At 35.8% G+C, this 15807-nt stretch overlaps 2 protein-coding genes across 2 annotated transcripts in view; both read right to left on the reverse strand.

The window, feature by feature from the left end:
* Nucleotides 1–3084: 3084 nt before the first annotated feature.
* The window catches only part of LOC147840601 (uncharacterized), a 570564-nt gene continuing 557841 nt past the window's right edge, over nt 3085–15807 (reverse strand). Inside the window, exon 3 of the mRNA XM_087283987.1 lies at nt 3085–8035. The gene's annotated coding sequence lies outside the window, so the exon portion shown is untranslated. The remainder of the gene's footprint in view (nt 8036–15807) is intronic.
* zbtb16b (zinc finger and BTB domain containing 16b) overlaps nt 3085–15807 on the reverse strand; it is a 105651-nt gene continuing 92928 nt past the window's right edge. The window contains exons 6-7 of the mRNA XM_087283988.1: nt 14892–15059; nt 3085–9819 (exon numbers count right to left, since the gene is read on the reverse strand). Of these exons, the coding sequence (XP_087140114.1) occupies nt 9590–9819; nt 14892–15059 (398 nt within the window). The 3' untranslated portion in view covers nt 3085–9589. The remainder of the gene's footprint in view (nt 9820–14891; nt 15060–15807) is intronic.

Below are 15807 nucleotides of genomic sequence, written 5' to 3' on the forward strand. Positions count from 1 at the left end.
ATTTGTTTTACTCTTTTTTAATATTTAATAAAACAGCCTAATGTAGCCTAATGTTTTTAAATTATAGAAACATCCAGCAAGCGTTCAGGGGTGCGTTTTCCAAAACCATTGTTCGCCAACTAAGGTCGCAAGTTCTGTAGTTACAAACATAGTTTGTTGATTTGCTGTTTCCCAAATCTGTCACTCCAACGAACATTCGCAAACTGTGTTGCAAACTTGAGCACTCGCAACTACAGCTCTGGAACTGTAGTTAAAAACAGTTCCTGGCTGTGTTTTATTTCCACCTATCCTCCCTATGTTCTTCATTTAGAACATTCTAACATTTACACTTGGAATGATTAAAAATAAAAAAGCATTATGGTCTTCTCTCTTAGGTTTAATTTGCTTTCAAACTATTTTTACAGTTCAGTTTTAGCAATCTTCTTGTTTACAATTGTGCTCGCTTCGCAGTGCACTTTGAAAACATTGATGTCATTTTGAACACAGCTTCATGGCGAAAGCGATGACCTATTATCTAAAAACTAAATTTATGTTACGTCTTCAAAGCTTGTGAAAACAAAAAGCTTAATTCTTTTTATTTATAGTGGGTTGTTTATTAAGTATCTGTACTGTATATGACATGGGCCTGCTGGTTAAAACTTTCTGCAGTGGTTTACAAGTGTCAAATTGTAAAAGTAGACTTTTCTAAAAAAACAAACAAAAAAAAAAAACAAACAAAAAATATCCTACTTAATAATAATAATATTATTAATAATAATGATCAGTTTGTTCAGATCAGTGTAATGCAAATGTAAGTCACTGAAGGCCAGCAGCTCCACCAGTCCCAACCCAGCAAGCAAAGGTGAGAGTGGCAGCTAAATAACATTAACGAATGCGGGTTATATTCTATTGGTAAATGTTAAAACTAACATTAAGTTCATTGTAGTACATTCTTTTGGAATATGGGTAGGGTATGGGAGAATTTAATAAAATAAATCTGTGGATTTATGTAGAATGATTTTAGGAGTGCCATAACTAAAAACTTAGTATATTAAATCAACAAATAATATTTTTTAAAGGAGTTATTGTGGGGAAATTACAGGATTTTTCTGAGAGAAATAACAAAATGGGAGGGTGGCGGGAGAAATGAGTCTGAAATACTGGAGACTCCCGGGAAAAACAGGACTACTGGCAGGTATGATTTATTGTATATGTGCCATTGAAAACTTCAGGCCCTAATGGGAATCATTACTGTTGTTAATCCATTGCATTAATCAGCAACCTTAAAGGTGCTTTATGTACATTTTTGATTCTTCTAAAGCATAAAAATACCATTATCTGTTTGCAGATATTTAAGAAACATGCTAGGTGAACATTCTTGTTTATCTGTAAAAACAATGCCAAAGTTATTCTGCTTTAAAAAAAGTGATTTCCGTGCCAGAACGTCTGTCTTTGTATTGGTCCATTTAACCCACCCAATGCCAGTTGGCATCCCCAATTTCATTTCAGCATTTAAGCATCATTGCATTGGGGGGAAACAGTGTATTTCATTCATTCAGTCAGGAAGGCTCTCAACGTATGCATCCGCGACAGAAATGCGACCTCCGGTGATCAGTAGCTGACTCCGAAATGAGACGCAGATTCAGAGTTTCACATAAAGTGGTAATTAATTAGCAAATAATATTAAAACTATGAATGTAAACATTAGGTGAGCAGGTTACATTGTAACCCAGTGTCCTAACAACATGCTATGTGATGAGATTTGCAGTGATAAGCAGTCTGATTAGAAATTTGCACACTAAAAAACAACAGAAATTTAAAAACAGCCATTCGGGAACTATCTGATGCTGCTTTCAGTAGTATGGCAATAAATGTCATGTAAAATGGCATTCAAACACACATTGTTTGCATTCAACACCGGATATACCTATACATACATGAGATGTACCAAATGTGATCAGTTTCAGTTTATCCCATTGTTCAGTTGCAAGAAGTAGAAGTTGTTTCTAAAAAATACTAATTTCAGGTAATGCTTAGAACAAAAACACCCTTTTCTATGGAAAATATTCCTTCCATCATCTGCCGTAAATCAGCCTTTAGGCTCGACAGTCAGGCTCACTCTTGATGTCGTCGCTTTCGTGTTTTAACCAGGAGTGCAATACCTAGTTTAACCACTGGATGTCACACTTACATACTGCACCTTTATTACAGTATGTTTTATTTGAAATAAATTGTCCTTATTTGATAAATTGCTTTAGTTTACCACACATTAGTTTGGACTACAATCCACCAATACAGAATATGTGAAATATACAATGATAATACATATTATTTTATATAATAATACATAATGTCCCATCTTGGAAATCATGTAACCAGTTAAAAGGGTTAGTTCAGTCCAAAACGAATATTCGTTCATTGTTATACCCACCCTCATGTTGTTCCAAACATATTTGCAATTATCTTCAGGTCACAACTAATAAATGTATTTAATTCAAATTTCAGAGATTTCTGTCACTTCACCAAATGTCTTTCTTTTCACCCAGCTATGATGCTTCAAAATGTACCAAAATCCATATGAATCAAGTGCTTTAATTCAAGGTTTCTGAAGAAAAATGATCAGTTTCTGTGATGAACAGATTTAATTAACCTCACTGGCTCTCAAATGCCAAGTTTCCTTGACCATTCGTGAATGCTGTTTGACAATTTTTCATATAAATTTAAACTTGTTCATCAACATCATCAATGCCTGTTTCAAACACCATCATACACACAAATTAATTTTTTGAAGCATTAGAATTTGGGGTATTCGACTTTCAATGAAGGAACAGAACTCTATGAGATTTTATAAAAATATATATCTTCATCTGCATACCCTAGATAATCAAACATTTTATGGCTTTGGAAAGTAAATGATGGCCGAATTCTCAATTCATTTTTCAAATCAATGTGGGTTTCAGTAGATGTCCACTAGAGGGCAGAATCACCAAGCACATCTGGAAAAAAAGCCCTGAAAGCCAACATTCCTGAAACCCAAATCACCACATTCCCCCCTCTCACAGAGAAAACAGCAAAGAGTGAAGAAAGACTCTCAGTGGCATGACATTTCTGTTACAAGTTTATTTTCGAACACTGACATATACAGAGATGTGTCTGAACCCACATAGAGAAGGGAAAAGGAATCTACACCTCTATCTGCAGCATCAAAATCACCACACAGTGCTTCAAAACAGCATCTCTATGCTGAAACAAAGAGAAGAACGAAAACCCTACAAGGCTATAATACAAAAATATGCACAAAAAACCAAAAGTAACAATAATTGGGCACCTTTTTAAAAGTTACACAAAGAACTGGTGCTGAGGTAGACAATACAATAAAGTAAAACACGACGAATGTAAAACCATTTCGACACCAACTACGCGGCCTTGTCTCTAGGAGAAGGCGAATGGAGCGAAAATGGTCATTTGGTCCCACGTGAATCCTCAGTCCGAGTATTAATTTGTGTAACAATGGCACAAATAACGGGAGCACTGAGTGACATGGCTATTCCTGTCTGAAAGCAAAGTAAAACACAGTGATACGGCAGCAGGGATGCCAAGATTTCACCTGTAGATTTATTAGTTGCGTTGTTTAAACTACTTGTTTAAAAACAAAAACAGCTTGGTGGATGCGTGGCAATTGTTACCATTTGTCCTAAACTCAAGATTTGCAACAAAGTGAAGGCATCCCTGGTTGCCTAAGAGCACAGTTCATATCAAGGTGACTTTGCATAAAGACACAAATACAAAGGGCAGAAGATGTTTCGAATCATTTACAGAGTGTACATCCGTGAAAGCACCTCTCTGTTGCTAACCGGTGCATGTTTTTAACACTGAATAAGTCGACCACATTGACTCACACTGCACACACGAGAACCAGTACAGACCTTATAAGGTGACTCTAATCTTACAGTGAGCGGTGAACACGACACAAACACACAGAAACAGCTTTACTTTTCACGTCTTACAGGTGCTCCGTCCTCTGTCGCACAGACCTCTTGGCATTGGTTCACGCAGTCATTTTATACTTTCAAAATGTGGAATCATCATCATATCATCGTATGAACTGACACCCAGCAGCAATGACTACGATATGTTTTACGAACATCGACTACTCGTATATGTTCAACATTGTAAAATAAGCACAAGAAAACAGTTTTCCACTCAAATCAAGAACAAGCACGAATGCAAAAGATACTGTAAAAATATTCGCCTCACTCAAAATGAACAAAAAGAACAGGGGTCGCACGATACCCCGTACAAAAATACGACATATTCCCTTATCAAAGTGCCGGGTTTGGCTCTTGTCGAGAGATTTATTTTCACAGAAAATCACCTATTTGTGTTTTTTTTTTCTTTCCATTTTCTTTAGCCAACTTCCCCATGTAACTGCACAGCATCTCTAATAACCGTTTCACATAAAAAGATCATCTTTATTCACATTGTTTCAAGTTTATCCCCTCAAGTATCTAATAACTCGACATTTCTCTCAATGCTATGCTAAAAAAAATCATCTAGAATGTATGCGCCTACCCTTTCAGATTGAACGCGTTTCATTGTAAGGAGTGTAAATATAATGACGAACAAACCCGGGATTGTTTTTAGCCAATGGAAACATAAGTGGGTGTGAATGCAAATGCTAGTTACAAGCTAAACAAAAAGTGTTCTTTTGCTTTAGTGCAAAACTGAGAGCAGAGTAGAGGTAGCCCTGAAACACATGGCCGACAAGTGGATATGAACGCTGCTACTAAGCTTAATGCTAAAATGCTACCGAATGATACTCAGACCCAGAGGGAATCCATAATCAAGATGTGGTCAAATTAGCAAATTTCAGAGCTAATTCAAAGGCACACGTTAATTTAGTTTAGCTTTCTTTTAGTGTACTGTACACAGCATGACCAGTTTTTTGAACTGAGTCGGAACTGAGTCAGTTGATTCATTGCTAAATTCCAAATCCTGTTGATTCCCACTGAAATGACAGCATTTTCAGCATAATCCTATGGAAACTTAACTATTTTATGAGGAGGTTTCAGTTTGCACTGTGATTTTTTTTCCACATTGTTTTGTTTTTTGACTTTTTGGAAAGACTTATTGGTTATTGGCCACAAGCAGTTCTTACGAAAAAAACCTACGAATAAGACTGCACAAATTTGTATAAATTAGCCTCCTAATTATTAAAGAGTTTTAAAATGACATTCGAGAGTGTCAAACTATTGTCCATTCAATTGTCAATCCTGTAGCAATGAAGCACAATGGTTTGAATTCAACATCAAACCATATAGCATGTCAACATGGCAAATTTGCATGTGTTCCAAATCATGTTGTTTCCCATTGAATCAATACACAATCTCTAGAAAAAAAAAAAATAAATTCATACATAATTTAAAGAGTTTGTACAATGCGATTAATACGAAAACTTAAGATTTAGATTTGTCTAAAAAAGAATTTAAAAAGTTCAAAAGATCAAGTGAAACCTAATTATAAAAAATATATGTATGAGCAGACCAAGAGAAAACTTTGCAAAAAACTTGCACAAATAAGACAATTGGCTTATTTGGTCAGTGTGTTAAATGTAGTTGCCTTTTTGATTTATGTATGAGCAGGCCAAGTGTATAAGCATAGCCATAGTATGGTCCGCTCATACAATGATATGTATGAGCAGACCCAGAGAAAACTTAGCAAAAAACGTGTTCAAATAAAACAATTGGCTTATTTGATCAGTGTGTTATAGTTGCCTTTTTGATTTTTTTAAATTTGCACATTAGCAGAATTTTCAAAACATCTGATTTCGATTGACATGACTGGATTTCCAACGCAATCTCAAAACAAATAACTGTTTTGAAAGAATCTGAATTCTAAGAATCTCATACTTAAAAAATGCTGCTGTGCAGGTTCACCCTGTGATTTATCTGTTAGAAGGGTGTAAGACTTCATGAAAACTTGAAAATGAGACGGCAAAAATTGTAAGAATCTGCCACCAGTTCATCAAAATGTAAAATAGTTACAGATTACTGTAGAATGAGAGCATATTGGAATTTTGCCTTTGGAAATTCACTAAACAATGAGACTTGACCACACCTTTACTCTATTTCTAGAGAATACTTTTAGTATTGCAGAATAGACATTTTAACATTTTTAAATGCTCTTAATATAAAATACCACAATTTATTTGATAAGTAAATCGTTTACCAACTAATCCAAACACATAAGGTGTGGATTTATCACATTACAGACGTCTGTTCCATACTTAAATCTGCAGGATTCCGTGTGGGTCTAATGACGTGATTATTCAGTTGCACTTAAAAACAGCTCAGCAGGAAATAAGAGAAAAAGAAAAGTACAAAAATAAATCTAGCATGTGAGGTAAAAAAAGTAGGCATTTCAAGTAAAACGTCTGAACAGAGATGACAGAATACAAACTTTAGTAAGCTAACTAAAAGTATCTTCAGCAGAAAACATTTACTGCATTTTTCAATTTTCAAAAAATAATCTCTTTTTAATTCCTAACTTGATTTATGAGTATGATAAAATCATTAGGCTAAAATACCTGCAGTTGCTAAATGTTACCATGTGAACGTAAAATGAAATCACATACTGTATTATTTGGTGTCAAAGCGCCTGAAAGCCTGAAATCAATCGCAAATCACACAGATTCACCTCTCTGGCTTTGTCTGAATGAACTAAATGCTGAACGTGGTGCTGAAAAGCACAAAAAGGGCCTCTGAAACTCTGAAAGTGCACAGTGTAGTCATTTAAGGTTGAATAAATGTCCCTGAACATCCACTACAGTTGCTTGGCAGCACAATTTGGATGTACCTCTGAGAAAAGCTGTTTTGTTAAGCACTTTATTACGCTTTAAAGAAAATGACTAATGGGTCCTGCTCTGTGCATTTCCTCATGTTTTTAAAAAAAATCATGAAATTTGAGGACTAGAGAGCCTAATAATGAACTTAAGTGAGCAACTGAGGGCATAATTTCATTCTCTAATGTGTTTAGCTTCCACATGTTTGAGTTTTAAGCTTTGGTCCATGTTTTATTAGACTCAAAACAGCCTGTTAATTTCCCATGAAATCTAAGTGTAAGGCTTTGAGCCCACTTCTGTTAGCTTTGATGCCCTTAAACGCTGACTTTTCACGTTTAACATCATATTTATGATTCTACTAAAGCCTATTGGATGATCTTTACAATAAGCGCTGCCTCTAAACATGAGCGATTTCATGGAGTTTTGAAAAATCTATGCCTTAATCATTTTTATCCATGGAGAAAGATTGCAGGAATCCTTATTTGATGCTATGTTTAATAAAGTAACTAAAGCCTGTTGGATGATCCCTACAATAAGCCCCGCCTCTAAACATGAGTGATTTGATGGGGTTTTAAAAAGTCAATGGCTTAAATTTACATCCATGGAAAAAAAAGTGCAGGAATCCTTATTTGAATGAGAAAAATGGTAACACTTTATTTTGATGGTCGTGTGTATTTGTTGATAGTGCTCCTTCAACAGACGTTTAACTATAAGAAACTTTGTAAGTACATGTAAAACACGAATCCAAACTTACTTATAATCTAATGAGAATTAGTTGGCATGTAGATGCAATGTAACTTAAATTCAACAAACAGACCATCAAAATAAAGTGTGAACAAAAAATGTGACCCTGGACCACAACAGACCCTGGTCTTACGTTGAATGGGTATATTTTTGGCAATAACCAAAAACACAGTATATGGGTCAAAATGACTGAATACTAGGGCTGCTTGGTTATGGGAAAATCATGATCATGATTATTTTGGTCATAATTGTAATCACGATGATTCAAAACGATTATCAGTTAAAGTCAAAATTATTCGCCCTTCTGTTATTTTTTTAATATACAAATATTTCCCAAATAATGTTTAACAGAGAAAAATTTATTTTTTCTTCTGGAGAAAGGCTTATTTGTTTTTTTTTTAACCTATTTTAATAGCTCAATATTATTTCCCCCTTTAAGCAATATATATGTTTGATTGTCTGCAGAAGAAACTACTGTTATACAATGACTTGCCTAATTACACTAATTAAGCCTTCGAATGTCACTTTAAGCTGAGTACTAGTATCTTAAAAAATATCTAGTAAAATATAATGTACTGTCATCATATCAAAGATAAAAGAAATCAGTTATTAGAGATGAGTTATTAAATCTGTTATGTTTAAACTGTGCTTTGAGCATTTTCACTGTAAAAAAAAAAACTTTAGCTACAAAAGTCATTCAGTCAAGAGCAGTGAGGGATTTTCTCCTTTTGTTGTTTGATTAATGATAAAAACAGGTGGCAGCAGGGATATTGGCACTGTTACTTTAAGAAAAGTGCGGCTCTGATATGGTTTCTCTTTCACGTGTCTTTTGATTCTCAACTTGTTTGTTAATTACACAAATGAGGGTTTATATGAATAATCACTAAACACCACGCTCTGACACAAATGTGCACGTATTTGACCATTAAAGCGCTCGCATTAAGATGTCATTAGATGTGTGTGCTCTGCTCGTCTCCGAGCCGGTCCGAGGCTGAGCGCGGTGCGCACACACACAACAGCATGCGCTATTTCGCACTTTTAAAAATATGAATGATTTGAACGTATATCAATGAATGATGCGCATCCTGCACTGCAAAAGTTACATTACAGCACATACTTTCAGTCATTTTTCACGTAGAACTGAGCTTTGCAGAGCAACAAACGTGTACTACTGGAAAGGGGGCGGTATATGATGGAATAATTGTTTAATTCGATTAATGATTTTCATAATCGTTAAAAGCCAAAATCGAAACCGGATTTTCTATTAATTGCACAGCTCTACTGAATACCAAAAATCATTAAAATATTAATAAAGATTCGATTACATAAAGATATTTTGTAGATTTCCTATAGAGAATATATCAAAACTTGATTGTTATGCCTTTTTAAGGGATTTTAATGCGATTATTTTCAGTATTTATCTTTTTTGAACCCTCAGATTCAGATTTTAAAAGTTGTACATTAGCTAAATATTGTTCTGTCTTAAACCATACATCAACGAAAAGCTTATTCATTTATAACTTTCAGATGATCTCAATTTAGTCTGGTTTTGTGGTCCAGAGTCACACATGACGAAGCAATGCTTTTCTACAGTTGCAAAAACCTATTAGATGATCCCTACAATAAACCCTGCCCTCTAAACACAGTCGATTTCATGGGATCTTAAAGAAATCTATGGCTTATGATTTTTATCCAAGGAGATAGAAAAATCGACGAAATCCTTATTATAATATGATTAAACCAAACATGAAGATGGGTGGAATGCAGATTCTTGTCATAGTGGTGGACTGTACTAACACTTTCCGTAAATTCACATCGCTTTATCACATTTACATTTCATAAACATTTGTGAGTGCAGTTACATCCTACAAAAATGTGCACGAATGCATGTCACAAACAAAAGGTCAACAATTCCACATGACATTTCTTCAGTCTGACCTTGCGCCCTTCACCGTCTTTGGCCTGGACCAAAAGCTAACCTTCAGGTGAGAAGTCTTTGGGCGCTTTCTTTTCCACGGGCCTGTTTCACACGTAGCAGAGGTACAGGTAGGTCTTCTCTATCCTCCAGTCTGGAGGCACGTCCTCGGGCTTGTGGGCCTTCATGTGCTTCTGCATGGACGAGAGGCTGGGGCAGTACTCCTGGCAGATGGTGCACTGGTAGGGCGATGCGCCGTTGTGGGTGCGCAGGTGTTTGATCATGGCAGAGTAGTCCCGCGAGCGCTGGTGGCACAGCTTGCACTCAAACGGCTTCTCACCTGTGGAGAACCAGTACAGGACGCTTCAGACAGGCAATCATGTGCAAATGACGGAAACAGCTGTCTTCATTGAAGCAAGCATGAATTGGGAATCAGAACTTGTTTCGCTTCCATATTGTGATGGATAAGGACTGGATTTGGACATTTATTCCAGGGTTATTATCGTTAATTGAAAAAGTGACACAAAATAAAATGAGTGACTCAATTAATATAAAAAAATAACTAATTTTAAATAATTAATCCTGTCTCCAAGACAACATCTCTCATTTAGATTTTCTTTTCTTTTTTATTAAGATTAACTGTAAATACTAAAATAGAAACCCAAAAGAATCAAATAAAACATTTCTCATTTTATTTAGTTTTGCTAGAAAGAGTAAAAATAAAAATCTAAAGCCTAAAAAACCTTAAATAAAATTAAAATGGAAAAAAAATTAATGCATGGAGTGGCTCAGTGGTTAGCACTGTCGCCTCACAGCAAGATGGTCGCTAATTCGATTCCGGGCTGGGCCAGGCAGCATTTCTTTGTGGAGTTTGTATGTTCTCCTCGTGTTTGTGTGGGTTTCCTCTGGATGCTCCGGTTTCTCCCACAGTCCAAAGAGATGCAGGTGAATTGGATTATCTAAATTGGCCGTAGTGTATGAGTGTGAATGTTAGAGTGCACTGCATAAAAACATATGTTGCAACAGTTGACAGTTCATTCTGCTGTGGCAACCTCTGATAAATAAGGGACTAAGCTGAAGAAAATGAATGAATGAGTGAAAAAAATCCATACAAAAAAAAAAATTATATATATATATATATATATATATATATATATATATATATATATATATATAAACACTAGTATAGTTTTATTAGTGATACTAAAACTAATCATTTCTAAATGCATAGAAATGCATTGCACACAGTAAATTAGATGCATAGTACCTATGTTACGACAAAAAAAGGGTTCATTAAAACTAATAAGACCAATTCTTGAAAAAAAACCTTATAGGGTTGTTTTTTATTTACTACTCCTTAGTTTAAAATGTTAAAACAAAGGAACAAAACTAATTAAATAACTCTCACAAATACCTGAAAAACAACTGCAGTCAAAATAATAAAATTGTATACCAGAGATGTTACAATAGAAATCTAAATTAAACAGGAATGTAATAGAAATTAAATTAAAAAATTATCTATTTTAACGAAAAAAATAATCAATAACATTTGTAAAACTAAGTCTTAACATTCAAAACCCTAATTAAAAACATTTTGCAATGTATGTAATAGAAAACACTTTTGGCCAGGAATGAATATGAAAGCTGATGAAGATGTTCAACAGGTCTGTTCTCAGATGAAGTTAAGCTGCCACCTGCTGTCCGGGACGGGAACAACAGCTGTGGATGTTCAGCCTGCCAGTGGGCACAGCAAACTGAGTATTGATCCGCCATTGACAACAAGTGTAAATGTCAGTGGTTCTCCGTGTGAAGGAGCAGTGGCCTTTTGGCTGAGAGTTTCTGCTCTTGTTATCTTCACCTGCCTGGTCTCGTGGCGAAGCCCCGCTTGACACAAAGACAGCAATTATTTGACAGGCACCTGATAGGCCTGCTTTAGCAGCTGCCTTATTGAGGGCCAGAGAGCAGCAGCAATCAGCTTGTAATTCCAGCTCAAGCCAGAGATTTAATATGCCACCGTGTCGAGTCCAAGACAGAACAAAACACATACAAGAAGTTCAACACTTATGTGTCAATTAAAAAAGTTAGATATATCTTCGTCAAAAAAGAAGACATACAGTAGTAAAAGTATCATTTAATGTACACTGTCACTGATTTTCCAGCATTAGACCTGACACTGTGTCCTGACAACCCAACGAGATTCCAGAGACAAGCAGTTTGGCTAGTAAAGAAACATGTAAATTCCAGAGCCATTCAGAAGTGCATAATAGTGCACTGCACTTCTAACCAAACAGACAAATTATAATACAAACTATTAAATATAAAATCTCTTTTACATTATTAAAAGTACATGCTGATGCAAAAGTACACGTGACTGATGATGTTGAGTACAGTTCTAATGTTCATGTGTAAACTATATTTTCATTCATTCATTTTTTTGTCAGCTTAGAATCTTTATTAATCCGGGGTCGCCACAGCAGAATGAACCACCAACTCATCCAGCAAGTTTTTACGCATCGGATGCCCTTCCAGCCGCAACCCATCTCTGGGAAATAAACTATATTTATGATAGGCATTTTATTTCCAAAATAGCAAAGTGGCTCAGTGGTTAACACTGTCGCCTCAGAGCAAGAAGGCCACCCGTCAAGTCCCGGCTGGGCCAGTTGGAATTTCTGTGAGGAGTTTGCATGTTCTCCCTGTGTTTGTGTGGGTTTCCTCTGGGTGCTCCGGTTTTCCCCACAGTCCAAAGACATGTGCTATACAGTTGAAGTCAGAATTATTAGCCCCCCTTGGATTTTTTTTTCTCTTTTAAATATTTCCCAAATGATGATTTAATGAATGAGTTTTTAATATTTTTAAAAACATTATAGGGAAAAATAATTAGCCCCTTTAAGAATTTTTTTCTTTAAATAGTTTACAGAACAATACAAATACATGTACAATAACTTGCCTAATTACCCTAACCTGCCTAGTTAACCTATTTAACCTAGATAACCCTTTAAATAACACTTTAAGCTCTATAGAAGCGTCTTGAAAAATATCTAGTCAAATATTATTTACTGTCATCATGGCAAAGATAAAATAAATCAGTTATTAGAGATGATTTATTAAAGCTATTGTGTTTAGAAATGTATTGAAAAAATCTTCTCCACATTAAACAGAAATCGGGAGGAAAAATAAACAGGGGGCTAATTATTTGTCGGGCTTATCATTCTGACTTTAACTGTAGGTGAATTGAATAAACTCAATTGTCTGTAGTGTATAAGTGTGTTTGTGAATGAGTGTGTATGGATGTTATCCAATACTGGGTTGCAGCTGGAAGGGCATCCGCTGCATAAAACATATGCTGGAATAGCTTGCGCTTCATTCTACTGCGGCAACTTCTGAAATAGAGAACAATCTGACGGAAAATGAACAAATTAATTTTTCTTTCCAAGATTTGATGGAAACTAAATGCTGCTTTTAATATGTCAATTTATCATGCTAAATCAGGGGTGGTCAAACTCGGTCCTGGAGTGCCGGAGTTTAGGTCCAACACTAATCAAACACACCTGCTTATAGATTTCTAGTGATCTTGAAGACACTGATTAGCTTGTTCAGGTGTGTTTTATTAGTGTTGGAGAAAAACTGTGCAGGACACCGGCCCGAGTTTGCCCACCCCTGCGTTAAATGATATTCAAACATTTAATGGCACCTGAGGTGATCATTGACTTGGTTGTTGTAGTTTATGCTGTTGTTCAGCCTCAATGTGGCTGAAATAGAAAGTATTTCTAAAACAGAATCAATTTTATTCTGTATTGCAGCTAAACACTAATATATATATATATATATATATATATATATATATATATATATATATATATATATATATATATATATGATAATAAAAATACAACTCACACACACAATATTATCAGTATACACTGTACATAAAGTACAATATAAACTCTGATAACTACTGCAAATACACTACAGGTCAAAAGTTTGGGGTCAGTAGTCAGTAGGATTTTCAAATGTATAAAATAAGCTTATCCTGCTCACAAAAGCTGCATTTATTTCATCAAAAATACAGAACACATTGGCTGTGTCCGACACCACCTACTACTCAGTAGGTATTGCATTTGAATTTAAACGTACTACTTGGCCGTTAGAAAAGTACGTTCAATACAGTATGAATGGAAAAGTATGAATGGAATTTGGACGTACTACATCCGCCATTTTGTCATGGTCACGTGACCTACCTGCATCAGTTGTGTCGCTTCAATACCATTCATGAATTCTCTCGCGGGGCATCATGGGACAGTGCAGCGTGCATGGGATGCGCACTTCAGAATCTCGCTGAAAGTAGTAAATCATCCGGGTACTTCTTGCAAACTGATTTTCAAATTCTATGAATTCGGACATACTACTCAGCTCGCATACTGATTTTAGCGCACTGTATAGTATGGAAGTATGCGGTTTCGGACATAGCCATTGTAAATTTGTGAAATGTTCATTCACTCAATCATTTTCTTTTCAGCTTAGTTCCTTTATTAATTTGGGTTCGCCACAGCGGAATGAACTGTCAACTTATCCAGCATATGTTCTATGTAGTGGATGCCCTTCAAGCTGCAACCCATCACTGGGAAACACCCACACACACTCATTCACACACTTACACTACGGCTAATTTAGCCTACCTAATTCACCTGTACCACGTTTTTAGACTTGTGAAGAAAACCGAAGCCTAGGGAGGACATGGGGAGATTTAATCATGCATTCCAGTAGTTTTAAAGATGAAATTACTTCAGGTTCATTACTTCAGCCTTCAAAGTCACATGATCTTTCAGAAATCACTAAAATATTAAGTATTATTATTATTATTATCATTGTTAATAATATTATTGATAGTAATGGTAATAAAAGCAATAATGACTGGAGTAATACTTTCATTTGAAACTGCATACAATAAGAAATCAGTTGTTTAAAATGTTAATAAATATTTAACAATTTTCATATTTTTTTACATTTAGTAAATGCCGCCTTGATGAACAGACCAATTTTCTTAAAAAAAAAAAAAACCTGACCTCAAACTTTTGACCGATAGTGTACATACATATAAGTATAATATTTACATTTAATGCAAATAAATGATCACAAAAAATAAAATGAAAATAATAAAACTGTTTATGCAAAAGATTTAATCCAGCATGGTTGTGAAAACGTCAAGATTTGGCTTAAACCGGTGGCCTTTTACTGTAAGGCAACTCTTTTGAAGAAGCCTTTATCTTATTTTATGATATCTTATTTGCCGGAAGCAAGAGTGCTGGATTAAATATCTCCAGCATGGTGTGGGTCTATTAACCTGTGAGCTTCTATTAGAGTGAAGTGTTTGTAGAGCAGATGAGGAGAAATGCTGGAACAGATGTGTCTGACCTGTGTGGACACGGTAGTGAGTCTCCAGCTGGTGCTTGAGGCTGAACTTCTTGCCGCAGCCGTTACATTCATAAGGCTTTTCTCCGGTGTGGATGCGCTTGTGACCCTTCAATGTGCTCTCGTCACGAAAACAGCTCCCGCAGAACTCACACTCAAATGGGTGATCACCTGGCAAACACACAACAATGAAGACATGCATTTATTAAGTGGATTTTTATCTTGCAGAGAATTTGGTTGGGCAATAATGTAAACAGACTCCAAATTCCAGTAGAGTGTGATTCACAAAGAAATGACTCTCATTGAGGCTGTTGTGTTTAGTGCAAGCCAGGCTTATTCTGAAAACATTGTCCTATATACATTTCTGGAGAGCACCAAATATGTCTCAGGAGATACGTTTTTTTGTTTTTGTTTTGCAGGTTTTGTTTTTGGGTATCTACCAGAGGTATCCACACCTGGCCTTCTCATGTAAATCCACCAGAGGCCACTGTCGAGTGATTGACTGACCAACTGACTGATAATCCCCATGCACCCCCTTCCCTAAACCCAACCGGTTTTGTTTTGAAAAGCAACCCAGAAAAAGAAAAGCCCCCTGATTTTTACCACATTTTCAGATTTGACCACATTTTCACCCTGTTATTTACTTGATTTACTATGTTTATTTTATTTTTGGCTTCTGTTTTTGTCTTCCCTGCTTTCTGGAACCGTTCTTAACAGGACTTGAACCCTGTTGTTGTGGTCAACTCCTCTGTGTCTCAAGTCCTCCAACGTACACTGCAAGCTTCTAGACAAACTGGTATTAGCGGGAAAGCCTTCCATACTGAGGTAAGCAGTCAGCTGCTAGCGTGAAAAGAATGGTTTTATACCGCCCCTGTAGCATTCGTTTTAAACATGAAATGCAGCCATACATACTTCTGGC

Source organism: Danio rerio, chromosome 15, assembly GCF_052040795.2.
Source record: "Danio rerio strain M-AB ecotype USA chromosome 15, GRCz13ab, whole genome shotgun sequence".
Lineage (NCBI taxonomy): Eukaryota > Metazoa > Chordata > Actinopteri > Cypriniformes > Danionidae > Danio > Danio rerio.